Below are 27,651 nucleotides of genomic sequence, written 5' to 3'. Positions count from 1 at the left end.
CATCAGATAATATTTGAATTATGAAGATTCACAGCTATACTTTGTTATAAGTCACTGCCTGATTCTAATATTGCTATCAAACTAATGTTTAGGTTGTTTTCAAGCCCTAAAAGCCTATGATACTACGTAATCTCCCCTAACACTACTACCACATGCTTGAACCCATAATATGTTACTCTTTGTGTGTGTGTGTGACAGGATCTGGCTCTGTTGCCCAGGTTGGAGTTCAGTAGCATCATCTCGGCTCACTGCAACCTCCACCTGCCAAGCTCAAAACAGTTCTTCTACCTCAGCCTCCCAAGTATCTGGGACTATGGGTGCACACCACCATGCCTGCCTAGTTTTTGTACTTTTTGTAGAGACAGGGTCTCCCTGTGTTGCCCAGGCTTGTCTCAAACTCCTGAGCTCAAGCAATCTGCCTGCTTCAGCCTCCCAAAGTGCTGGGATTAAAGGCATGACCCACTGCACTCGGCCTGTTACTCTTATGAAGGCTTGAGAGAGTAATCAGAATAGAAAATTCTTAGTACTTATACTTTTTTTGTGTTCCTGGTTATCTTATAAAATATATGTTGAATATTAGGTTTATCTTCAGCCATATGTACAATTTAAATAGTACTCATTTCAAGTGATGCAAACATCTCTAAGACAAGGCTCTTCCCATTCGCTTGCTTGGTCATAAGTAACACAAGAGAAATATTCTTGGAAATTATCCTCTTGTTTTTTAATTAGCTGAGGTATATCCACATCTCTTGTGTGTTCATTGCTCTAGAAGCTGAAAGTAGAATATTCTTCTTATAAGCAGTTACTATGGAAGATAATGATAAGGAGTTCTCTGTCCAAAGAGTGGGTCATGTAGACCTAGAGAAAGGTGTGTCATAAGAAATTATGACAGATCAAATCCTCAAAACTCATTGTTTAATGGTAGTTTAAACCGAAGTTAAATATGACCTACAAAATACTTAACTGTCACGAAGTAAAATGAGCAAAAGTGACAATGATGGCTAAATTAGGTGGAAAGTGATTATTTTCCTTTCATTTTCCAAATTCTGCGTAATGTTGCTAGGTCATCTATTTAGAAAGTGGCAACTTTCTTCAGAGTTGTTTTGAAAAATGAGGCACACCCAGAGAAATCTTTCACAGCCGCTTTTTGAAGGATAGCCACAAAAGCAAAAACACTTCGAGAACTTTGGGATCATAGTATCAAAATGTTGCTGGGTCACAAGGGTGATAGCTTTCCCTTCTATGAATGTGATTTTCTCTTTATTTCTTTTTAATAAACAGGGGATGGAGAATTGTCATGGGAACATTCTGATGGTGATATCTTCCGGCAGCCTGCCAACAGAGAAGCAGTAAGTGTGAATAGCTCAAATAATTCAACACTCCACAGCATCAGGCCAAGCTTTCCTCTCCCCATGGCTACTATTCTAGCAAATCCAAAAAAAAAAAAAAGACCCCGATTTCTAACACCATTTTTCTTCCCTTTTCTCAAAGTTTTGAATGTCATCACCAACTGGAAACCATTTAAGTACACTGTAAAATTGGTAACTGGAGGCAGGAAATGTGCACAAAGAAACCATAGCCCCAGCCCTTTGTCTAGGTCAGAAGTTGGTATTCTTTTAGGATGACTTGCCAAGTCTATGTACGTTCTCTAAGGAAGCCAGGTCACTCCTCCTGTCCTCAACAGTGAGGACCTTCTGTGGGGTTGTAAGATAACAACCATCTTTTTGGCTGGATTTGGTAGGTACTTCAGATGTGTCCACATAAACTCTCTGCCAAGCCTTAGGCGCTCAGTCATGCAGTTGGAAGAGAGGAAAGGTAGCAGTTGGAAGAGAGGAAAGGTAGCAGTTGGAAGAGAGGAAAGGTAGCAGTCTGGATTCTCCTCCCTTCAGCCTGGCAATGTCTCCCTTCTGTTCTCTGCACTAATCTCAGAATAAGCTTCACAAGTAGGCATCTTTCTGTGTAAGTAATAGCATCTTTTGTTCTTTTGTATTTTGAAGTAATTTATAAAATAGAATTCCTCTCTAAAAATATATGTCTAAGAAGAGTTACACTTCAAATTTCTTAAAATCCGAAAAGGAGATGTTCCAATTCAAAGAATGTGTCATACAAAATGCACTGTGGTGACCATTGCACATAAATAGGTGTTCATCATATCCTTGTACAAAAAAAGTATGCAAAGACATTCATTGCATTGTTGTTTTCATACAAGCAAAACAAATGGAGACAACCTAAATGTCTACTATGGACTTGGTGTGTACATCCAATTAATGGGACACTGTACAATTGTTAAAAAGAATATGGTACACGTCTAAATGTAGTAAAGTGAATCGAGCTCCAAGATATATTAAGTAACAAAACAAGGTGCAGAATGAAATTTTACACTACCACTTCTTTATGTAAAAACTGTATGTGCGTGTATATAAATGTATATAAACCAATCTGGAAGGTCACATACCAACATCTCAGGTGTGCTAGTCTTAAAGGAGTAGAAGCAGGCAAGTGGAAAGGTAGATTTTGACTCTTTACTTTATATTTTCTGTATAATCGGATATTTTCCCATAAGCATCAATTAGTTTTGTAATAAAATATAATTGATTTTCTAAAACCTTAGAACATCACAGCAAAGATTGTATATAAGGCAGGAGTCCAGGGAATTACAGGGCAAGCCTGAGGATATTGAGCATATGAGGAAGGTGTTGATAGGGGATGCAGTAGAATGACTCATACAAATATCACAGTGTTGCTGAGGCTGGGCTTCCCGGTCATCACATGGGCCACTTCTGACTTGCATGCTCCCAGCTTGCCAACACCCAACCCAAAGATTAAGCAGTGAGATGGAACCATTTCTATTTGTCTTACTGTCTATCGGTATTATTTTCTGGACACTGCTGTTTCTGAATAGTTGCAGAAGAATTGGGGAGAAGGGGTTTGGAGAACAGTACTCTGGACATCTCAAAAAATCAGCATCCTGCAAGAGAGGGTGGGCTTCCCTGTTTGCTGGTTAATATAAACCCTGAGGAAAGATTTTCTCCATGCAACTCTATCTGCTTTATAGTAAGTGAGATTCCTTCCAGAGCCTGACAGGAGATGATGTCAGTCTCAGTTTTCTGTGTTGTGTGTTCCTCTTTTTCTCAGCCCCGATTTTTTATTGTGGTAGGAAGTTGAGCATGGCTGAATTAGTGACTGTCAACCAGATGTCATTCTAAAACAAATTTAGGGTTCAGTCACCTTAAGCTATGTGGCTTATTCCCTGAGAGGCCCCCACACTAAGCACTGTGGCCACCTTAGCAGTCTTGCTGGTAATGCCATGAATTAGCCTTTCTTCTTGACTTCATTTTACACTGTCCTCAACTCCAACGCTTATCTTTCAGCTCCGTTGGCAGGCCTAGTGATAGTACTTCCTGTATCAAAAAAGGTCAGGTACAGAATGTGGGCCCTTGATATAGTTATTGATTTTCAAAGGAGTTCAAGACCTATCTTTAGAAACAAACATTTGGGCCTGGTAGACCAAAATGGCCATATGGTTTCACTTTATTATAAATAAATATTTTCCTTTGTTCTGAAAGGGATAGATATTGTGGGATATGATTTGAATAATAAATAGCATCTGTAGTAATGGAAAAATATATACCTGGCGCGTAGTAGTCACCCAATAAATAAGTGTTGAATGAATGGATGTGGGAGGTGGCGTAAAATGTGTGTGATGGTATAGTGGGGAGGGGGCTCCTCATTAATTTTAATGCACAGGAATTTGTCTCAAATCAGAAATAAACTCCAAATTTGTTGTTTGCTCTTGACCAGCCTAAAATGAGAAAATAGGAGAATCCCTTCTGAATATCCTTTGCAGGCCCAACTTCCTCAGGGGAAGAAGAAAAGGCAGCCCTAACAACACATTTCCTATCCAGTAGACTGTCCTTTTCGTAAACTGTTACTATTTACCCCAAACCAGCAAAATCTCTGTTCAACAGAAATACAGCTGACTGGTTTCTTTTGCCAAGTGGTCTGAAAACCATCAGCTTAGCAAGTTTTATGAAGTGCACAGGAAAGGGAACCAGTGGTTCAAATATGACTCCTTTGTAAAAACCTGAAACAGTTTTTGTTTGATTTCTAAGTTGTAATTTCTCATGAATTGGTCCTCCTGCCATTGATGGGGAGTATATCTGTGCACGTGCGCACACGCTTGCATGTGTGTGTGTGTGTGTGTGTGTGTGTGGAGTGGTGTGGTACGTGGGGAGGAAGAAGTAGGCACAGACTAGAAAGCCAAAACATGAAAGCATGCATAATTTTGTTTTGGACAACAGCCAAGCCCTGATTTTTGCCCCCAGTAGATTACATTGAAATGTACCATTAAAAAAAGTGAAAGGGTTTGGGATAGAAACAACATGAAACAGATAAAAATCCATGTCTCATTCACATTGTCAGAACAATAGTTTGGGACGGAAATTGGCCTAAGTGTCTTCTAGCCAGGGATAGTCCTAGCTTCGTAGTGATTAAGATACAATGTTTTAATGGCTGTATGGATTAGAATACAGAGAGATCCCATATTCCCTTTGCCCAGCTTCCCCAAATAGTAACATCTTGAAAATCTATAGTACAATATCACGAACATGAGGGCCCTTTCTGGACCCTGATGTTTTCTTGTCTGCACCAATAAAACTCTTACATTTTAGACTTTAGAACATGAAATTCCTGGGGAGCCTCTACAATAGTGGGGATTTTTCAACACCAGAAAAGAATTGTTTTAGAGCCACCTCTGAAGCCTGAAATATTTTTCAGTCTTTCAAGTAAGTAAATCAAAAAAATACCAAAATACTGAGCAAAATAAAAGATCATAGCTATATGGTCATTTCTAACTGGTTTTGACCTGCTCTCTCAAGCAGCCTATTTGCAGCTAATTTTTAAGATAAGCTCCAATTTCGCTTACTTCAGGGCATTAATAACCTTTTTCTCCTTTGCTCTGAGTTACAAGGTCAGAATGGCCCCTCATAAGTCTCTTTCATTTGTTTACGGGAGGAACTCTAAAAGAACCATTACCCTTAAATCAAAGTCGCACACCGCCACCACCCACTCCAGCCCCCAAACAGAAGATCCTTTATGTCAGTGATTCCCAACCTTGGCTTCAAACCAGAGACTCTTGGGGAGTATATAAAAATCCTAATGCCCAGGCCTTCCCCCAAACCACTCACATAAGGATCCCTCGGAGTGGGACCCAGGTATGAGTATTTTTTACAGCTCACCAGGTAATTTTAGTGTATAGCCAAAGTGGAGTATGTGGTGTATGTGGTGGTGAACATTGTAGCTGAATGAAATTCGGTATCTGAAAGAACTTATCTTTGGAGCAGCTTTTAGTCAAATGGTTATAGACCACTGAGTTTGATTGGACATTCTCTCTTCCACTTTCTCCTTCTCCTTCTCTTCCTCCTTCTGTTCATCTTTCCCCCACTTCTACCATCTCCAAAAACTCAATCTTCATTGTCACCTTGAATAAACTACCTCTCCTCCCTGGCTTCACTTTGTCTGTAAAACAAAAGACTTCAACAAGATTAGGTTCTAGGGGACTGACTGGTCTACAATAGGGTCTGTGATGAAAATTCTTGAGGATTTTTCTTTTCATCATGATCATTGTCCTGCCATTATGATATGTCCCAGCTCTGAGACGTTAGTGCTAAAGAATAGCTTTTCATTTGGTGTTCACCATCATGAGTCAGAGAACTTCTTGTACTTGCAGCTTATCCTGGGCCAACAACCTTCCCTCTCCAATTCTATCCCAGTCTAACTGCTTCTTTTTAGGATCAGTGGGACACCAACCAGCCAAACTGTCCTCTCTGTCTTCCTTCGGCAAAACTTTGCCAAACTTCAAAAAGGACAGAGCAACCTGTAATGGCCTTTGTGGAATATGAGCGATTATGGCAGAAAAGTACGAGCCATTGTGGGAATGAGGAATATTTGCACTGAGAATCCTATCCATGTACATGAAAATGAATCGATGCAGATTCTCATTTGTGTGAATTTTGATAGCAATGCACCAGCATAGGCTCTTCTTAGATAGAGAGAATAATGTTGTCTTTCAAAAGGCTAAAAAAAGTCCTCTTACTTCAGCTCCTGTTTACTCTCCCTTTCCCCTACCAGTGGCCCCTTCCTGCCAGGAGAGCAATAATATTTCCCAAAGCAAAATTTGCAACATGTGTGTCTGGCCCATAACTTTAATCAGTGTTTTATGGGATGATATGGTCAGGGGACCCCATAACTATCTTCCCAAGGTTCCTTACTATTTCTGTCACTGAATATAAAGATCTTCCTTTTCAATTGCCTGTGAAAGATTTTTTTAATGGGTTCCCCCTCCTTCACCCCTAACAATTGCGTAAAAATACAATTAATCTTACTTGGCTTTAAGCCTTAAGGTTCCATTCTTCATTCATTTCATCTTCTTCTACCCCCAGCCTACTTTAGCTCCTAGGAGAGGGGTGGGTAGCACAATAGTCTGGTCATCATGTGTGTTGAACCCTTGCTGAAATTGCTTGTATGACAAGACTCCAAGCTTTTCTTAGGTGCCAGTTTTGCTCACTCAACAAAGATTTGATGAGCATCTTCTAGATGCCAGGCACTAAATTCTAGACACTAGAGATGTAGCAGTGAACAAAAAGTCCTTGATTTGTAGAGCTTACATGCCAATACTGTCGTGTACTATCAATTCTTCTATCTATAAAATACCTAGCGTATTTGTACTGTGCTGTATTATCTTATGCCATTACCTGTGTTTAGAGTCTCAGTACATCTTATCAAGACTATACTCAAATCTCATCTTTTCCTCCTATCCAGTTCACCCTATGCATGATCAAGATTCAATGCTCTGAAACAGTTCTGATTACATTACTTCTCTAACTTAAAAAAAAAAAAAATCCCTCAAAGCCTTCTATGCCCTCACCTCTATTGCTTACCAAATAAAGTCTTCACCCCTTAGCCTGTAATTTAAAGTCCTCCATGATCTGGCTTCAACCCACTTTTGGAATGTTATCCTGCAACTGTTCCCTTTTATGGACTCGATGTTCTCTGCTTCACCTTCTCAACTTGGAAACCTCGGCCTGGACTACTCCCCTTACACTCTGGCTGTAAAAAAGTCTACCCATCCTTCATGGCCCAGATCACAAACCCTCCCCAACTAGAAGCTCTCTCTTTCTCCTCCTGATTTGCGCAGGACTTCTTACTTCTTCTGCGGTCTCTATTTACATTCTGCCCTGCGTGCAGACTAATGTCTTAACTCTTAAACTGAAATGTGAGAGTCTTGGCAGCAGGAAGGACACTTTAGCCTTTTTGGCTCTTTTCTCCCTAAGAAGTTTGCATGTGAATCTAGTCCTATCTTTTAGAAGAAGAGAGATAAACCTCAGCATGTTGCCAATGATGCTTTTACATGATCACATCCCTGTTTCTATTGGTGTAGGTGAGCATGCAGCTGAAATCAGAGCTCACCACTATAAATCAAAATTATTGAAAGATTTCTAGTGTGTATAACTTAATCTCTGTGATCTTATTGGCGGCTTTTGGATGAAAATTGTTCTTGTCATTTTACAGAGGCATTCTTACCACCGCTCTCACTATGATCCTCCACCAAGCCGACAGGCTGGAGGTCTGTCCCGCTTTCCTGGGACCAGAAGTCACCGCGGAGCTCTTATGGATTCCCAGCAAGCATCAGGAACCATTGTGCAAATTGTCATCAATAACAAACACAAGCATGGACAAGGTAAGGGGCATCCTTCTTTTGTATACTTCCACAACAGGGCCTCAGCAGCCCTGGTCTTTGCAGAGCTGGAGCTGGGAAAGGACTCTTTCTCCCAGGAATAGCCCATATTCACTTGTGGCTCACTTAGCATCAAGTCCATAAAGTGGGTGACTCCAGGAGACTTTGGACTTCCTTAAATGCAGCCAAAAGAGCATAGTCTGGCCCCTTTTGTGCTTGTGAAACAACCTCTTGTATTTTCTCAATTGTCCCTGGGGATTGTAGGTCATTTGGGAAAATTCCTTGGGTCTTTAACAGAAAGAGTGATTGTCTATGTTTTAGTAGGGGACCCAACATTCAAAGGTACTCAGTGCCAACATCACTGAAGCTCTTATCTATACCTTAGAAATAGCAATTCTCACACCTCAGTGCACCCCAGATTATCCTGGGCTTCTCGTTAAAGATACAGATTCCTGGCCCCACACTCAGATTCTTGTTGAATATGTAGCATATGAGACTGTCCTTAGAAATGAGTAATCCAGGTGCAGTGGCTCATGCCTCGCAACACTTTGGGAGGTCGAGGCAGGAGGATCACTCGAAGCCAGGGGTTCAAACCAGGCTGGGCACAACAAGACTCTACAAAAAAAAATTAATTAAAAAAAAATTAGCCAAGTATGGTAGTGAGTGCCTGTAGTCCTAGCTACTTGGGAGGCTAAGACAGGAGGATCACTTGAGTCCAGGAGTTCAGTGAGCTATGATTGTGCCATTACACTCCATCCTGGGTGACAAAGTGAGACCCTGTCTCTAAATTAAAAATTTTAAAAAGATAAAAGAGTAATCCAGTGAGAAATCCCAAAACCACCTGGCTGAGCACCAGGAAGACTGATCAGGTTAAGACTGACATGCTGTCCACTTAGTTGATCAACTGGCTACAACAGGCACCCACAGACTTCCGTAGCTTCCAATTTCTTCTTGCACAGCATTTTCTGGCCTCCACCTGCTCCCTGCCCCCCGCCCCCAAACACACACATACCAGTAGCAGGAGTCAGGGGAGGAGAAACTCAATCAAACAATTGACTGCTTCTTACTTTTTTAGGCCTCCTGTCAACCAGCTCGTTGGAGCAAGGGCTCAGCTGGTTCCTTTTATGAAACCACAAACATGTTTTGTTTCCTTTAAAGGGAAAACAAATCAAAAGCAGTTCTCTGAATGGGTTAAAAGCAATAAATTATTAAACCAAATGATTGAATAACATGGATGAAAAACAATCCGTTACAAAGAACTCCTACCATAAATCTCAACAAAGCTAGTCAAGCCAAAGCTAGTTGATCACATCTGTTACTAGTTAGATGTAAATTTCAGATTACAGATAAAAAAATTAAATTGCTTTTGAAATTTGCAGGCTTAAAAAAATTCAAAATAAAACTGTTAATGGAAAATGGTGATGTATTAGAAGAATTAAAAATACTATCGATCTGTGTTTGATTTGAATTTTATTATTTTTAAGTTCCAAGGATTTCTGATAAAAGTTTATGAAATAAGGAGGGAGAGTTAGGTTAAGATAGTTTGATTTTCAATTCTAAATTGCCTCCAATAGATTCCATTTGTTGTGAAAGTATTTCAAAGCTTTTTAAAGGTGTAGGAAAATGGATTTTGAAAATCCTAAATCCCACAATTGCCACAAGGTCTCTTTAATTTCAGGGCAGAGGCTCATCCCTTGATTTTCTCCATGTCCTACAAAAACCCCAGCTGGTTTACATTTATTCATTTGCCCCCACTGATTTGGATGCAACAGTTCTATTCTGACCTTTCTAATATAGTTCACTGAGGAATTACTTGTCCCCACCCCCTACTCCCAAGCTGGATGATTCAAAATCATCCCGAGAATTTTTTGGGTAAGGAGAGGGTTGTGTTTCCTTGTTGAGAATTAACCTCACCCCATTCCACTGCAGAGTTTGAGCTCTCACCCAGTCTAGATCATTCCTTTAGTCCAAATGTTCAGGGGAGAGGGAACCTAGCCATATAACACTGGGAGTCCTGCCTGCCCTGCTCAGCATGGGTCGTTCTTTTCCTTAGATCTCTTGCTAATAATGTGGTCGTCTGATATATCTACTTGGCTCCTTGTTAGCATCAAATAAGAAAAATGATAGGACTCCACCATTTTGAACTTGAATCCAGCCTAAATTTTCTTGAAGCATATTGTGTATCCACTTGATCACACTGTCTAGAAGGGAACATCACTGTTTGGGGAGAAAAAAAGAGGTAGGGGCAGGAAAGAGAACAGCACATCTGGCCTGTCTTGTGTGATCCTGTCCACAGCCCTGACCTCACAGTTGAGGTGTCAGCTCTCCATTTTGTCTCACTGTAATATTGTGAGCCACTCCAGTTTAGGTTATTGGAAATCTTTACATGGGTTGACCAGTTAGAGTGTCCAGTATTCTAGCAGCTCTTGCAAAGGACAGGAAAAGGCAGCCAACATTATTCTTGTATCTTAATGCGACTCAGTGGACTCGATGAGAAAGAGCCCAGTGATTCATCCTTCTGAGGCCATTGTCTTGCAGCCAAATCAGCCAATTCCTAGAAATGCCTCAAGTGGGACTATTTCTCCCCAACAACCCAGCCTGAAGTGATACAACCCACCCTAGAGATGTTGTTGATTGGGATGCCCACAGGTTTCCCTGGGTGTGATGAGGTGATGGGAATAATAAGAAACACATTCAGTCCTAGTCATGACTTGAAATCTCCACAATGTCTCAGCACTCTCAAAAAATGAGATAACTCATCCTCAGACTTCCCTATCTGCAGCCCTGTGCAGTTCTTATCTTGGAGCCTAGCTCCATGCCTTATAGTAGGAGCCAGATATATTTGGTGTTGATTTGCATAGAAAGATGCTCCTGTGGCCCCTTCCCTTTTTAGGCCCCTCAGCCTGCATCCCAGATGCTTGCTCCTTTTTTGGGGTGTGTCGGGGGAGGGGACAGGGTCTCGCTATGTCACCCAGGCTGGAGTGCAGTGGCGCCATCATGGCTTACTGCAGTCTCGACTTCCCGGGCCCAAGTGATCCTCCCACCTCAGCCTCCCAAGTAGTTGGGACTACAGGCATGCACTCCCACACCTGGCGATTTTCGTATTATTATTTTTGTAGAGACTGGGGGTCTCTCTTTGTTTGCCAGCTGGTCTTGAACTCTTGGGCTCAAGGGATCCTCCTGCCTCGGCCTCCCAAAGTGTTGGGATTACAGGCAGGAGCCACCATGCCCAGCCAGATGCTTGCTCTTTTAAGGCCCTTCAGAAGACATGGGGCCAATGACTTAACTTCCCACTTAACAAATGTCAGACTGCCAAAGGATATCTGTGAAGCAAGCAGTGATCAGCTGTAGCCAAATATCTATAGCCACTATGAGGTGGGAGACTGAGGAAACTGCCTGAAGATTAGAGGCATAAAAGGCTATCCTTTCACAAGTTACCCAGGAGGCCTGTTGGTCCTTTCCCTCTCAATCTTGACTTACCACCTTCCTTCCCACACCAAAGGGTGCCCAACACCATTAAGCTTCATACTTATATATGTTGGTGGATCAGAAAGACTCATAGCATTTGACATTCTGAATGGATTTGCTTCAGGATCTGGAAGAAACTGCCCCTTTGGGAAGAGCAGTAATTTTTGCATCTAGCCTCCATGGAAAGCAAATCTCCCAAGGAAATTTTCATGCCTGGAAGCACATCCACTTGAGGCATACAAATTTTCTGTAGAATTGAAAATACTAACATTACATTCTACTAGAGATAGAACTCTGCTTTCATGCATTCATTTATTCTCTCATATATATATATATATATATATGTAGCTGGGCTTGGTGGCTCACGCCTGTAATCCAAGCACTTTGGGAGACAGGCAGATCACGAGGTCAGGAGATCAAGACCATCCTGGATAACACGGTGAAACCCCGTCTCTACTAAAAATACAAAAAAAATTTAGCCGGGCATGGTGGAGGGCACCTATATCCCAGCTACTTGGGAGGCTGAGGCAGGAGAATGGCGTGAACCCGGGAGGCAGAGCTTGCAGTAAGCCGAGATTGCACCACTGCACTCCAGTCTGGATGACAGAGCGAGGCTCCATCTCAAAAAAGAAATATCTATATATATATAGGCTGGGTGTGGTGCCTCATGCCTGAAATCTCAGCACTTTAGGAGGCTGAGGCAGGTGGATCTCTTGAGTCTCAGAGTTTGAGACCAGCCTGGGCAACATAGGGAGACCCCCGTCTCTACAAAAATTAAAAAAAAAAAAAAGTAGCATGGCATGGTGGTGCATGGTAGTCCCAGCTACTCAGGTAACTGAGGTGGAAGGATTGTCTGAGCGCGGGAAGTCAAGGCTACAGTGAGCCACGATCACACTGCTGCAGCCTGGGCGACAGAGCAAGATCCTGTCTCTCTCTCTCTCTATATATATATATAGACTGCCTACTATGTGTGAGGCCATTTATAAGCATCTAGAAGCTGCTGCTGAAGAATTTGGAGAAACTGCTATGAGTAGAATATGGCCCAAGCTGTTTTTTGGTCACAGATACTACTCAGTAAACATAGCCCCATGGCTATGACAAGAACAAAAGATGGTTGATGTGTTAAGTAGTTCAGGGCTTGAGTTCTGAATATAGGGTTCCATTTTAGCTCTTTAGCTTTTAATTGCTAATACTGCATTCTCTTTCAGTGTGTGTTTCCAATGGAAAGACCTATTCTCATGGAGAGTCCTGGCACCCAAACCTCCGGGCATTTGGCATCGTGGAGTGTGTGCTATGTACTTGTAATGTCACCAAGCAAGAGTGTAAGAAAATCCACTGCCCTAATCGATACCCCTGCAAGTATCCTCAAAAAATAGATGGAAAGTGCTGCAAGGTGTGTCCAGGTAAAAAAGCAAAAGGTGCGTTGGTTGGAGGCCCTGCCTTTGGTTGACTGAGATTCCCACATAGTCTTTCTAAACTTTCTTTGGGCATCAGAAATATAACCTTTCATGTAATTATAATGATAATATTTCTGATAATAATGAATTTCATTCTCTCCTCTCTTGAAAGACTGAAAAGACAGTTGCATGGAAGAAATTTACTACCCAGAAATACGCTTCTGTCTACCACACCTCTCATGTATCCCTGAGTGTTGAGCTTACCTGCTTTTCTAGATAGTAGAGAATTTAGGCTATCATGTTGATTAGGAAGAACAGTAGCAGCTTTCATTTATATCACTATTAAACCCATCAAAGTACAATCACATCCATTTCCCTTTTTTTTTTTTTTTAAGACAAGACAAGAGGCAGGTGAGTTAGAGTGGAAGGAGACCAGGTTCTGATCCAAGCCTAAGGTGTTGAGTGACCTTGGAAATGTGCCATATCCACTCTGAGCCTCATTAGCCTTATCTGTACAATTGAAAGTTTAGAAAAACTATCTGTAAGCTCCCTTCTAACACTAGAATCCTATAATTATATTGTTATTTCTCTTTTAAAGATAAGAAAACTGAAGTACATAAAGTCAAATGACTTGCCCAGATTCATTCAACTAATCGATCATAAAACCAAGGCCTATAACCCAAGTCACTTCCAGCCCATTGTTTTTTCTATGCCAGTAGAAAATATTGACTGATAAAAAAAGACAAGTTAATTATTTAAATTGTAGTTTTTAAAACATGAGCTAAATAAAATATATTTTTATTTTTTTATCATTGATTGATATTAGGATTTATCAATCCCTAATAATGGCGTTGACAGAATATAGGATGGATAATCGCATTCTGTCTCTGGTGTGCCACAGGTTTCCTGTGTGATCTGTAACAAGTCACTTCACCCCTCTGAGCTTCAGTTTCCTTCTTTGCAAAATGAGAGGGTTAGAGTAGATTTTTGGGGGGGGCCCTTACAGCTCCAGCATTCTAAGAGTCAATGATTTAGTCAATCCCAGGCACATGAATTTATCATTTTTTATGCTTTCTGCAAAGCATTTTTATAAACACAGATGAAAATTCAAACATTTTTAAAAGCAGGGAGAGAGCTAAATTATATACTTCTTCAACTTAGTTCCTCATGACTAGAAGGCAAACATGCCGTGAATCAATGTATATTTATTGAGCGTTTTCCTGCAGGTCAGTGGTACTCAAACTTGTCTGAATATTGGAACCCCTTGGAGAGCTTCTACATATACCTGTGTCCCATCCCCAGAGACTGTAATTTAGTTGATTTGAGGTATGGCCTGGGCTGTGGCATTGTTAAAAGATCCCAAGGTGAACATTATGTGCAGAAAAGTTTGAGAACTACTGCTGTAGGCCCAGGGTCATTTATGGTCTTGCTACTGAAAGTGTGGTTTATGGACTGGCAACAGCTAGGAGCTGGTTAAAAATGTTGACTCTCAGGCCCCCACTCAAGACCTATTGCATCATAATCTGCAGTTTAACAAGAACTTCAGGTGATTCTAATGCACACTGCAGCTTGAGAGGCACTGATTTTGGGACACAGAATCTTCCTCAATGTAACAACCCCCATCTTCCAGAGTACATAGAGGGCAGGGTGTGGACAGGAAGGACAGGAGCTATTTGATAAGGTGTAGAGAACTGGGCATTGAAATTTATGAGAAAATGTATTTATTACGAGTACAGAGAGAACACATTCTTTTTTTTTTGAGACAGAGTCTAGCTCTGTCGCCCAGGCTGGAGTGCAATGGCACAATCTCAGCTCACTGCAACCTTGCAACCTCCTCCTCCTGGTTCAAGTGATTCTCCCGCCTCAGCCTCCCGAGTAGCTGGGACTACAGGTATGCACTACCACACCCAGCTATTCAAACTCCTGAGCTCAAGTGACCCATTCGCCTCAGCCTCCCAAAGTGCTGGGATTACAAGTGTGAGCCACTGCATCCGGCCAACAGAGAGCACATTCTAAGGATGATATGGACATCCGGGACACCCAGCAATGATCACCTATTATGACTTCCAAGTCTGTGGTCTTACTGGATCCTCAAACCTTTTAGTGTCACATAGTGGTAGTTTCATGAACACAATTTTCTCTTCTGTCAGGAGTCTAACATTTAATAGTTTAAAAAGTAATGCAACAAGATAATTTCAGACAAAAACTAATATTTACATAAATTACCCATGATAACATAAAACTTCTCATTGTATAATATTCCAGTTTGAATCTCAGGCCTTCAGACCAAGTCTTATTTCATTGTGTGCTTGAAATTTTATTGATGTAGGTGATTCAATTAAAAAGTAAAATAAAAAGATGTGAGAACAGGACAAACAAGTCATTGCTTTTAAAACAATTGTCCTCTCAGGTTGGTAATGTTTATTAAAACATTTGGTGGCCGGGTGCAGTGACTCACACCTGTAATACCAGCATTTTGGGTGGCCAAGGCAGGAAGATCTCTTGAGCCCAGGAGTTTGAGACCAGCCTGGGCAACATGGTGAGACCTCTATCTCTACAAAAATAAAAGAAAATTAGCCAGGTATGGTGGCACATGCCTGTACTCCCAGCTACTTCGGAGGCTGAGGGCTGAGGTGAGAGGATCATTGCCTGGGAGATCATGGCTGCAGCGAGCCACGATCACACCACTACTCTCTGGCCTGGGCAACAGAGTGAGACCCGATCTCAAAAAAAAAAAAAAAAAAAGGCTAAAAAATTCCACTTCTAGGAATCCTAAGTAATCAGAGACATACACAAAGATATACAAATAAGAATTTTTGCTACAGTGCTGTTTACAATACTGAAAAATTGGAAACAATCTGAAAGTTCATCAATATGGGAATGATTAAACAAATTATGGTGTATCTGTACTGTGGAATATTAATATAGCCATTAAAACTCATTGTAGACCAAGATTGAATGGCAGAGGAAGATGTTTGCAATGTATTTGTTAAGTAAAAATAGCAAGCTAAAAAACAATATGTATATTATGATCCCACTTTTTGTGTTAAAAAAGAAAGCATTGACCAGGTGCGGTGGCCCATGCTTGCAACCCCAGCACTTTGGGAGTCCGAGGCGAACAGATTACTTGAGCCCAGGAGTTCAAGACCAGCCTAGACAACATGGCAAAACCACGTCTCTATCAAAAATACAAAAATTAGCCAGGTGTGGTGGCATGTGCCCATAGTCCCAACTACTCCTACTTGGGAGGATGGGTTGAGCCCGGGAGGTGGAGGTTGCAGTGAGCCAAGATCGTCCATTGCACTACAGCCTGGGCAACAGCCAGACCCTGTCTCAAAAGAAAGAAAGAAGGAAAGAAAGAAGGAAAGAAAGAAAGTGTTTATATATGCTAAGACAAAAAAGAGAAACACAAAGACTGGAGGAGCATACAGCAAAATGTTAACAGTGACCATTTTTAGGTGACTGAATTATGGGTAACTCTTATTTTCTTTTTTATTTATTTGTAGTTTCCAAATTTTCAATAGTAAATATGTGTTACTTTTGTATTTAGAAAACGTAATAAAATTTATCATGTGAAAAACTGCCCACCAGTATCGCAGTTGGCAATATATTGAAGTCTGAATGATTAAACCGATTTTTCTGGAAGAGCTATTTTTCCCACTTTCCTACTCTGCTCAAGTATGTGGAGATAGATGATTGATTGAGCAACATGGAAGAAGAGAATTTCTGTCTCATTCTGTGTATCTGCCTCTCAGTGAGCCAGACACGGGTGTCTGCATGTTGAATTGCTCCTTAGTCACATTGCCTGAGAGTCAATATCCACATAGCCAAGGGCACCTGCTCCAGGTACTCTGCAACTGCAGAGCATCAGAAGGCATGCACTTGCTCATGCATTCAATCTGGAAATATGTTTTAAGTACCTACTGTGTGCAAGACACGGTTACACGCACTGAGGACAGAGATGTGAACAAGACAAAGGCTACTTGCCAGCATGGTCTTTACATTCTAGCGGAAAAGAAAGACAGTGAACCCAAATCAGTAAGGTAATTTTAGATTGTGGTGAGTGCTGTGAAGAAAAACCAAACAGGAGCAAGAGAGAGTGAATGGGGCAGGAAGCACTTTTAAAGGAGTGGTCAGGGAAGGCTTCTCTAAAGATATTTGAGTAGAGTCCTGAATGACGTGAAGGGGTGACAAATGGGATAATCATGACAGTACTGGCCTCTTAAAAAATGACACATAACACAGAAGAAAAGGAACAAGGCAGTGAGGAGAGAAGTAGACGGAAGGAAGAAAGAACGGTAAATTCAGTTATGTTGAAAAGGGAAAAGAGATAAATAAAATTCACTGATAATCCAGCCAAAAACTTCATTGTAACAAGTGATTGCAGGCTCCTACGATAACAAACTAGGACCAATATTAAAGATGTGAGTTTCCTCTCTCTCTCTTCCCTTTGCTCTGGTAGAGGCTGACCTTGCCTTGCATATCAGTGGCCACCCACGGGCTTGAGTAAGATGTCCACTTGCTGAAGGTTCCCCAACTTACTTCTCACACTGTCGTGCCAAACCCCTATTAACCTCAGTAGTGAAGGCACCAGGTTTAAGAGGCCGAAGAAAAGATCCAGAGCCAGCAAACAAGACATGGGGTTTTATTAGGGGCTTACATACAGGGGAGAGAGTCCAGTGGAGGCGGGCTGGACAGGAGAACCACCTTACATATAGAAACAGTCCAGTGGCAGTGGGTTGGGCAGGAAAACTGCAACCTCTTGCAAACAGCATGCAGTTTATATAGCATTTTCACTGAACACTCTCCCCTTAACGACCTCCACCTGGCAACCTTCATCTAACCCAAAACTCAAGGCCCCAATCCTCTGTGCAGCCCCAGGGATGAGCCTGGGGTTCAGATGGTCCTCATAGACAAGGAAATAATCTCCCAGTTGGCCACGCCCGGATTCCCAAGCTGGGAACACACATTCAGATGCGTCTGCCATAAAGGGTCATTCTAAGGGTACACTTAAGTTATTGCTATCATGAGCATTTACCATACATACAACCACAATACCATCCCAATAACTGGAATTTCCATAATTACATACTCCTTTTAGGTTATGGCATTAAAAGTCCCTATTAAGACTTAAAAGTTTTCCCAGCTGGGATAATACCTCTCCTTCATTACCCCTTCCGCAAGGAATTCTGGAAGGCTCAGGATGGGAACATTCTCTTGGGCTGTGGAAATGGCCAGAAATGACTTCAAGCACATCGTCTTCCCCAAAAGAAAATGAGAGTAGGTGGACATGTAGTGATCAGAAAGCACCTTGAAGTGCAGAGTGTGAAAAATGGCGGATGTTGCTGAGTAGGTAGTTCTAAAGACAAACTTTGCTTTTCTTAGCATTTTCAAGTACCAGCCAGGGTTAAGTCAATAATGAGTTTTGTTGTTTGTAGATCCCTTCAGTCAAGTAAATTAAGCTCTTGGAGGGAAGGAGGTAGTGGTGCAAGATGACTCTTCAGGCTACTGGGAGAACTTTTAGTATATTACAGGTACTGCCAGGGCCATCATGGATTTCATGTCAGCTATAGCTGTAGCCAATATTAAACTGGCGAGCAAAGTTTGAGAAATGAATTTGGCTGTCATTCTAAAGGTGGTAATTGAATACACAGAAGTCTCTGTACACTCAGTGACCTCCTCCCTCTCTCCAACCCATGTAAAAAGTGCTAGCACATAGCCCTTAATTACCTAACATATCACCAAAAAGACTGGCCCACCAAGTAAATAAATAGCTAAAAAGGACAAAAGAAGGAAAACAAAAAGCTTGATTCCACAATAATCCACAAATTGAGTTTTCCAATCTGGAATCATCAAGAGAAGACTATGGTTTCGTCCTTACGATGCCAAATGGTGGTGGGGGTGGGAAAGTTAATCAGGTTACCAAGAGACATACAATAGCAATTTGATTACAACTTCTAGTCCAAATGTGTCTGATTGGCTAACAGTGAGTCTCCCTAATTAGAGTCACAGACCCAAAGCACTCAACACTCAGTGGTTTCATCCTCAACAATTCAGATATTCTTACAGATGGCGTCTGTTGTTCTGATTTGAGTGTACGCTTTTAGTACGCAGCTCAAGAGAGTACTGATTACAAGGCCAGCAAGGAAACTTAACTCACTGATAACCAACAAGAAGAAACTTTTTAAAACAGGGGGCTGAGGAAAGAGAAGGGTGGAGTGAAATGGAGAGTATTAGGGGGTTGGTGCCTCTATGCCTGCAAGCTGAAATTCAACAGTTTAGTTTACACATTAAATGATCCATAGTTGAGGGACCTGACCAATTTTTTGTGTCTCCCAACCATTCATTTGGCATAGCATACATATGACTAATCTGACATCTAGATTTTGGCACTGGTGCTGATCCGGTATTATTGTTCCCCTTACAAACAAATCAAAGAGCATTCACAAATGTCAAGCCAATTTGGATAGATCCTTTGGGCAAGTATATGCACATAAATGAGTGTCATGAATGTTTTCTAAGTATACCAAAATGATGTCAGGGATGTTAACCAAAGCCCTTTTTCAGCCCATTCCCTGGGCCTCACCTGGTAACACTGAGCTGGACAGAGCATGATCCTGACCCTGTATGGAAAATCCTATGTTCCCGTAAGTGCCTAGGAGATTTGTACCTGGCTACATTTTTCCTCATGAAAGTCCACTTCTCGATGACAGTAGTAGGGGGCCAGTGTTCTGAAGAACTATGAATTCTGTCAACACATGGACTTCAATCAAAGGTTACATGCTCCTTTGTGATATGTGGCTTAATCTGTGGCTTGTTGCAGTGGCAGCCTAAGCTGGGCTAATCAAGTATCGGTGGAATTTCTGTCTCTCCAAGAATGTTCTTGTTAATTGTCCACTTTTGATAAGTCTGAGATGTTATGAACAATGAGATACATAAATGTAGAAGTTCACTTCTAGCTTTAGAAAACCATGACAAAATTCTACTTGCTTCCTGATTCTAGAAGAACTTCCAGGCCAAAGCTTTGACAACAAAGGCTACTTCTGTGGGGAAGAAACAATGCCTGTGTATGAGTCTGTGTTCATGGAGGATGGGGAGACAACCAGAAAAATAGCACTGGAGACTGAGAGACCACCTCAGGTAGAGGTCCACGTTTGGACTATTCGAAAGGGTGAGCAAGACAACATTAATTTCTCATCTTTGTAAGGGGGCACAGAAAAGGATGAGAAGACTCACTTTAATTTTGCTTCAACCTGTTCCTTCGTTTGGATTAGAAGTTTTTTTGATTGCTTAGAAACTGACACATCTAACACTATTGTCATTATGGCCTTTCAAATTTAACGATGGCCTGTGCTAAAGATCACGTATTGACCCTTGGGTTTCCAAAGCTGTCTTTTTCACACCACCAAAAGCTGGAGAAGTGATTCTGAACCCTGGCTGCCCATCAGAATCATCAGGGAGAGTTTTGGTTTCCTTTTAATACCAAATATCTGGGCCCTACCCCCAGAAATTATGATTAGTTGATCTGGAGTGGGGCATGGGCATCAGTGTTTGTTCATAATGCGTCTCAGGTGATTGTAATGTGTAGCCAGGATTACAAACTATCAAACTGTAGTCTGTCATTCTTTCCAGAGTGAAGTTCAACAACCATGAAAACCCATTCATTCAGGGCAAAGCTAAGTCCCTAATATTGGGATGTGTATTATGGGGTAAAACAAATTTAAAACATCATCCCTGCCCTCAAGAGGGTTATAGTCTTACTGGAGAAACCCCAGTCACAATGTTCAATTCCTTTTCTGATTATTCGCAGTGACTACCGCAGCAAGCCACATTCTGTTCATTGTGATCGTACAGCTCTTCTAACTTTTTGTAGGCTCAAGACTAGTGCTGATTTAGTATAGTCAAGGTTCTTCATACTCCAAGTGGATAAGTGAGATTTCAGCTGGAAAATATACACATCTTTTTGCTACTGGCTCTCACATAAGGCTCAAGAGTACTCAAACTTCTGTGTGCTTCAGCATTACACAGGGAGCTGGTTTTAAATGCGGATACCTGGCTCCATCCCAGAGATAGGAATTCAGTAGACCTTGGGTAGAGTCCAGACATTTGCATGTTTAACAAATAGGCAGATGATTCTAATGCACGTGGCACTTGGACCATGCTTTGAAAAACACTGCTCAGCATTTATGAGGCTTTTTTCTCTCCCTTTAGACAACAGTCTTTATCTAAAGAATGCATTTCTCCCTCACCCTTAAAAAAAGATGCTTGAACGTGTATATGTTTCTCATTCATGCTTATTTTTGGTCTATGCCTAGGAGTGTTGATTTGCCATCTTTAACTCCCTAGCTCATCCATAACAGGACACCTAGGACTAGGCACTGGTTTGTTGCGATTCCCCAGCAGTGGGCCCACTATTCATCATCCCACATCTTTCACCTCTCAGAGGTGTGCAGATGCATTTCAACTTGCTAATGTAGCATCTAAATATCCTCCTGTTCACGGTGCTAGGTTATCAAGGTCTATGCTTGGTAGACACAAAAAAAGAGGCTTAATCTACTTTACCCATTTAAGTGGGCTGGTAACATGTTGCTCCTTAACTATAAGGGCAATTGCCAGTTGTCTACCTGTTATTGTGATAAAAGTTATTCAGGCAAGGCTGAGACTGTGGAGGGCACTCTATTTTAACTCTCCCCATTTATGAATAAGGAAGGCTGAAGGATCTGAATATTTCCCAAAGGAAAATATGCTTTTCAGTGGGTTCAAGAACAAGGGTGGCTTCTCCATTTACAAAACCAACCTGCCTACAATCCCACTGCAGGCTCTCAGTGCTTAGCCAGGAGGGCAGCCCAGCGGTTTGGCATGGACACAGTCTACCCAGGTTGGGTGCAAGGGCAGAATTTCTAATACTGCCTTTGGCTGAAGAAGCTCCAATAAGCACTTATGCTAGAGTCCATGTGACTTTCCCTAGGAGAGAGTCCCATGGTCAGCAGCACTATCTCCATCCACTGGAGAAGCCAAGGGGAAGCCAGTAAGCCAAGGAAACAAATGGAGTCAATTATAACCCTTGAGCCATCCAATTTCCTGGTTAAGCACATTACACAGCACAGCTCGATACTCTTAAGCCCTAGTAATGAAATGATATGCTGAGCCTGAGCAGAAAAAAGGGAGTTGATGGTTCCAGATTGAGTGCCTGACCACTTGCTCCACTTTTTGCTTGGCCCTAGGCATTCTCCAGCACTTCCATATTGAGAAGATCTCCAAGAGGATGTTTGAGGAGCTTCCTCACTTCAAGCTGGTGACCAGAACAACCCTGAGTAAGTAGTGCTTTTCTTGACTGCTCCCTGGAAAGCACATACAGTTTTCAATTTAGCATAGCCACAGCTAAAATCCCTCTGCGAACTCAGTGAACGTTAGCACTGCTCAGTATCAACACTATAGGATGTTCCATCTCTCTTCTGGCTGACTTAGCAGTGAATGGGGTGTCTGAATGTAATCTGAAAAGCTTGGACATGGTGAATACAAACCCAGATGTAGTCTGAGTGTAGGATACCTCAGGTCAAGGGTTCCTGAATGTCTTTAATGAAACTGCTAAACACAGAGTCTCAAGAGGGTTGGAGAAAGCTCATAAGATTCCAGGTCTGGTATATTTGTGGAGACTTCACATCTGGAAGGGTGTGTCCTCTGGTGGTGGGTATGAGAGGCAAAGAGAAAGTGAAGGCATATCAATTCCTGTGTTGTGTGAAAGCTCTTTTACTCCTTGCGAACTGCCCCTGGGTGGTCATGTTTCCTTAAAAGCATTTAGGCACTCAAAAATACTTGCAGCTCTCCCACTTTCCACACTAGATGGAGCCTAGGCACTAAGATACTGCTAGGCATTGGGGCGGGTGGTGAGCACTTCTAAAGAGGGCTAAAAGGCACACAGTTTCTATCCATAGGGAATTATAATGGATGAGACAGAACATGAAACTGCCTTCAGTATGAATTAGTATAGTTCTGAGGAGTTAAATATCAAAGTGCTCAGGGGAATTTGCAAAGAACAATGAGATGAGAGCCAGGTGGGCTTAGTTGGGGAAGGCTTCGGGGAGGAGGTGTGTTTTGAAAGAGAAGGGTATGACTGGGCAATGGGTCAGGAAGTCAGTCCAAGAAAAGGGTGCAGCCTAAGAGAAGACTCAGACAGGAGCAAACAAGAAATGTGGGTAGGGGAGAGGAATGATCACAAAGGCCACAGAAGGTGCACTAAAAGATTAGAATATTTGGAGGTAGAAAGCAGTCATAGGGCCTGAAAAAAGCCAGTAAAACGTTTAGACGTAAGGCAAGTAGCATCTGTAGTTGCTGCAAACTTACAAATAGCATAGAAATATCAACATGGTGCTTTGGAAAGATGTCTTTTGGCTGTCAGATGCATCTATTACATCAAGCACATACTTTGATGAAGCCAGATTATGAAGTGCCCAATTTATCATGCTAGGACATTGGACTTGATCTCCAGGCCAGAGAATGCCAGTGGAGGTTTTTAAGCAAGTGAATGGTGCATTCAGGTCTGCTTTATTTATTTATTTATTTTGGAAAGAGGTCCTCACTGTGTGGAGTGAAAGGTGGACCCTTAGTAAGAGAAGTGGGATAGTCTGAATTAGGAGGTAATTATACTATATTAAATCAGTGAGACAGGGGAGGAGAGGTCACTGGGAGAAACATTTCTGAGGTTAAATCAACAAGATCAGCATCAGGGAGAGAAATGAGTTTGGAATGGGTCTGATATTAATAACTTGACTGGGTGAATAGTAATACCATTCACCAACAGTGAAACTGTGAAGAATAAGCAGGTACTGGTGAAAAAGAGTTTCACTTGGAACATGTTTAGATTAATATGCTTAAGAGCCATCTGAGCAGACTTATCCAATAGGCAGCTGGAAAGAGAGCCAAGGTAGTCAGTTACTTGTCTTTGGCAGGACTAATAGAAAATAATAGGACAGTATGATAATTCAAATGGAAAAGTTGGGAGTCCTTACATGTGAGTAAGAAAGGAGGCAGAGTCTAGGATCCTAGGATCAATGATGGGACTACACGTTTTAGTTCATACTTTGAACAAGGCATTGTGCTAGGTTCCAGGGGACTTAAAAAATGATTTAGATGTACTCTGTGCCCATGGCAGGATTTGGGGTATATAATGGAGTAGAAGGTATGTGCCTCAAACTGTGTGTAACTGAAGGAAGTTGGTATGATCCTACAGAGTCACCTAGGAGCAAAGAAGAACAAACCAAACTCCTTTATATAATGTGCATAGCAGAGCGCAGCACATTATAGGGATTCAGTAACAGCTGGTTCCTTGCCCAAATCCTCTTCTCGTTTTTTGTTTTTCCTTCTGTCTTCCTATTGGGTCATAGAGAATGGGGAAAAGAGATAAATCCAAGGGAGAAAGGGGCAGATAATTCAAGCCCATAGGGAAGGTGGGTCATATTCTCATGTGGCTAAGGGAAAGAAAAGAGGTTCAAGACAGGTTTGGGCTTAAGAGGAGTTGGCTTAACTTGGACTAGGAGTTCTCCAGTTGCAGTACCATGAGCACAGGAATAAAAAGAAGACAAAAGACAGTATCCAGGTGGGCAGAGACAACAGGGGATGGAAGGACTACAGCCAAGTTTACTCTGAGTGGAAAGGGATTCCATGGGGTATATAAGAATGGATGAGGAGCCACGGGAAGTGACTTAGGGTGCTAAGGGGGTATAAGGACAGCATGTGGACATAGGAGAAAGCAACGTCAATGTCAAGAAGTTTTTAACAAAAGATAGCAGGAATAGAGAAAAGAGTGATACATAATCAAATAGTAATCAAGTAACCCAAACCAATATTTGGGAACCCTAAGGGTGAGCAAAGCCCCAGTAATAGAGTAGGTGCTGTTTTCCAAAGTGCCTTTTTGACCTGGTGCCAAGTAAGCTGCCTAAATAGCTAACAAGCAGATATTGAAGCATTTTGCAAATGCTAAATATACTGTAAAAATTCCAAGAAAAACACTTAGGTTTTGCTCTTGAGGAGGGGCAGTTCTGTATTATTCTTGGGATTCTTACAAATGCTATGGGTTGAAATTAAAACTTCGTTTCCCATTTTCCATATCTGCCAGTAGAAAAGGGTTTTGGGGACATTTTTTGAAACCAACTGACATTTGTATTCCAAATCCACTGGTAGGTCCATGAGTAAGTGGGTAAGCATGGGGTATATTGGTTCTATTCCTAATTTGCTCTGCTTTCCTCTTACACACTCCTGGCTACTTTGTGTTTATTTGCCTTTTAGGCCAGTGGAAGATCTTCACCGAAGGAGAAGCTCAGATCAGCCAGATGTGTTCAAGTCGTGTGTGCAGAACAGAGCTTGAAGATTTGGTCAAGGTTTTGTACCTGGAGAGATCTGAAAAGGGCCACTGTTAGGCAAGAAAGACAGTATTGGATAGGGTAAAGCAAGAAAACTCAAGCTGCAGCTGGACTGCAGGCTTATTTTGCTTAAGTCAACAGTGCCCTAAAACTCCAAACTCAAATGCAGTCAATTATTCATGCCATGCACAGCATAATTTGCGCCTTTATGTGGAGTGGTGTGTCAGCCCTTGAACATCTTCTCCAAAGAGACTAGAAGAGTCTTAAATTATGTGTGGGAGGAGGAGGGATAGAACACCACAACACTACTCTAGTTTCTTGGAGAATCACATTTCTTTACAGGTTAAAGACAAACAAGACCCCAGGGTTTTTATCTAGAAAGTTATTCAAGCGAAAGAAAGAGAAGGGAATTGCTTACTAGGAGTTCTGCAGTATAGAACAATTATTTGTATGAAATTATACCTTTGAATTTTAGAATGTCATGTGTTCTTTTAAAAAAAATTAGCTCCTCATCCTCCCTCCTCCCTCCCTCCCTCTCTTCTCTCTCTCTTCTCTCTCTCTCTCTGTCTCTCTCTCTCTCTCTCTCTCTCTCTCACACACACACACACACACACACACACATGTCCATACTCACATTAAACTAAAGCTTTATTTGGCAAAGCTGGCCAAGACTCTATGTTACTTTTCCCTTGACTGGATCCCAAGTAGCTTGGAGGTTTTGGTGCCCAGGAGAGTAAATAATTGTGAACAAAAGGCTCTGCCCTTAGGTCTTTGTGGCTGTTTAAGTCACCAACTATAGAGGCAGGGTGAAGAATAAGAACACTATTTCGTGGCCTCATTCACTCACTTAGAAGTGGTAAATAATTTTTCCCTAATGATACCACTTTTGTTTTCCCCCTGTACCTATGGGGCTTCCAGAAAGAAGTTAAATTGAGTAAAATGATCAGAAACTGAATCCATGTAAGACAAAATAATTGTTGAAGAAAGAAGTTGATAGAAGTCAAAAAGGCCATCTTTTTGCTTTCACATCAGTAAAATTTACCAAGTAATAGATCAGTACTCACTAATATTTTTGAGACCATAGTTGTCTGGCCAGAAAAATTATATTAAATTATTAAATTCTAGAAGCTCTTTAAAAGGGAAGTTTTCCTTCTTCTCCAATTACAGGAGTTGATTTTTACTTTGCAAAGTGGCTTGTTCCTCATGAGCATCTGCATGTTGGCTCTTCAGTTAAGAAAAGTATTGATCATTTAGGGAGCTGAATATTCTGATATTTTTATCCTAAATCTTCCTACTATCCTTGCCTTATTCATCAAGCAGGTATTTTAGTTGAGAATTCTAGAGAAGGCTACTCCTAAAATGTCTACTTGCAGCCCAATACCAGAGCATAAATTATCCATTCTGTGGTCTGGCTTTAGAAATCATCTTTGTGGGAAGACTTAATTCTTCACAGCAGGGATCTCAGGCATGCCTTCTAGATTTGTTCCCTCTGAGGGGCAGGAATGAACTGTAGAAATGTTTTAAGGACCCAGAAACCCCATATGTCTCATTCCATGACTATAGGTGAGAGAATTTTTCCTAAGAAGATTTGACACCAATAGGGGAAAACGTAAAATGTTCAATCTCTATGACAACCTGGCATAAAGGAGTCAATTTTTATAAAAGAAACACAAGGGCCTTATGGCCAGGGCTTCTGGGGACAAGACTCTCACCAGTTCATCACACACGTTCTCCTCGGAAGAGAGAAGCAGGACATCCCTGTTAAAAGGTCACAAAGCATTTGTGTGTGTGTGTGTGTGTGTGTGTGTGTGTGTGTGTGTGTGTGTGTTAAAGGGGGGAGGGTGTTATGCAGCTGCTCCCTACATCCCAGAGGTGGCAGTGTTTCCATAATGTGGAGACTAGTAACTAGATCCTGAGGCAAAGAGGTGTTTCTCCTTCTGGATGATTCATCCCAAAGCCTTCCCACCCAGGTGTTCTCTGACAGCTTAGCCTTAAGAGAACATGCAGAGAGTTTCCCTAGATATACTCCTGCCTCCAGGTGCTGGGACACACCTTTGCAAAGTGCTGTGGGAAGCAGGAGCTGGGGAGCTGTGTTAAGTCAAAGTAGAAACCCTCCAGTGTTTGGTGTTGTGTAGAGAATAGGACATAGGGAAAAGAGGCCAAGCTGCCAGTAGTTAGTAGAGAAGAATGGATGTGGTTCTTCTTGTGTATTTATTTGTATCATAAACACTTGGAAAAACAAAGACCATAAGCATCATTTAGCAGTTGTAGCCATTTTCTAGTTAACTCATGTAAACAAGAGTAACATAACAGTATTACCCTTTCACTGTTCTCACAGGACATGTACCTAATTATGGTACTTATTTATCTAGTCACTGTATTTCTGGATTTTAAATTAATAAACAAGTTAATTTTGAAAAATCATCTGTAGTCTTGTTGCATAAGTAATTGACTCTCTGGTCAATACTGACCTTGGACAGGGTAATAGGTCATGGGTGGGTGCGGTGGTTTCACAATCACCTTGACATTCTTATACTATAGCATAGTGGTTTAGAGTGTGAACTTTGCAGTCAGACTATTTAGATTTTTAAGCCCAGCTCTGTACTTACCAGCTGTATTGTCAGTCTCCCCAACTATAAAATGGTATAATAGTGGTATCATTTCCCTTTGCCTGTAATCTTGCAGTGAGCTT

The 27,651-nt window shown here is 41.5% G+C and overlaps 1 protein-coding gene across 5 annotated transcripts in view; it reads left to right on the top strand.

The window, feature by feature from the left end:
• Positions 1-27,383, top strand: part of CHRDL1 (chordin-like 1) — a 115,289-nt gene extending 87,906 nt beyond the window's left edge. For 4 of the 5 annotated variants that reach the window (XM_011951686.1, XM_011951684.1, XM_011951681.1 and 1 more), the window contains 6 exons: positions 1,282-1,349; positions 7,570-7,738; positions 12,412-12,621; positions 19,604-19,771; positions 21,825-21,914; positions 24,886-27,383. In XM_011951686.1, the coding sequence (XP_011807076.1) occupies positions 1,282-1,349; positions 7,570-7,738; positions 12,412-12,621; positions 19,604-19,771; positions 21,825-21,914; positions 24,886-25,016 (836 nt within the window). In that variant the 3' untranslated portion in view covers positions 25,017-27,383. The remainder of the gene's footprint in view (positions 1-1,281; positions 1,350-7,569; positions 7,739-12,411; positions 12,622-19,603; positions 19,772-21,824; positions 21,915-24,885) is intronic. The other variant, XM_011951685.1, reaches the window with a different exon arrangement.
• Positions 27,384-27,651: the final 268 nt, after the last annotated feature.

This window comes from Colobus angolensis, unplaced genomic scaffold (assembly GCF_000951035.1).
Source record: "Colobus angolensis palliatus isolate OR3802 unplaced genomic scaffold, Cang.pa_1.0 Scaffold324, whole genome shotgun sequence".
Classification (NCBI taxonomy): domain Eukaryota; kingdom Metazoa; phylum Chordata; class Mammalia; order Primates; family Cercopithecidae; genus Colobus; species Colobus angolensis.
Note: the sequence above shows the minus strand (reverse complement) of the source record. Positions and strands in the feature narration are given on the sequence as shown.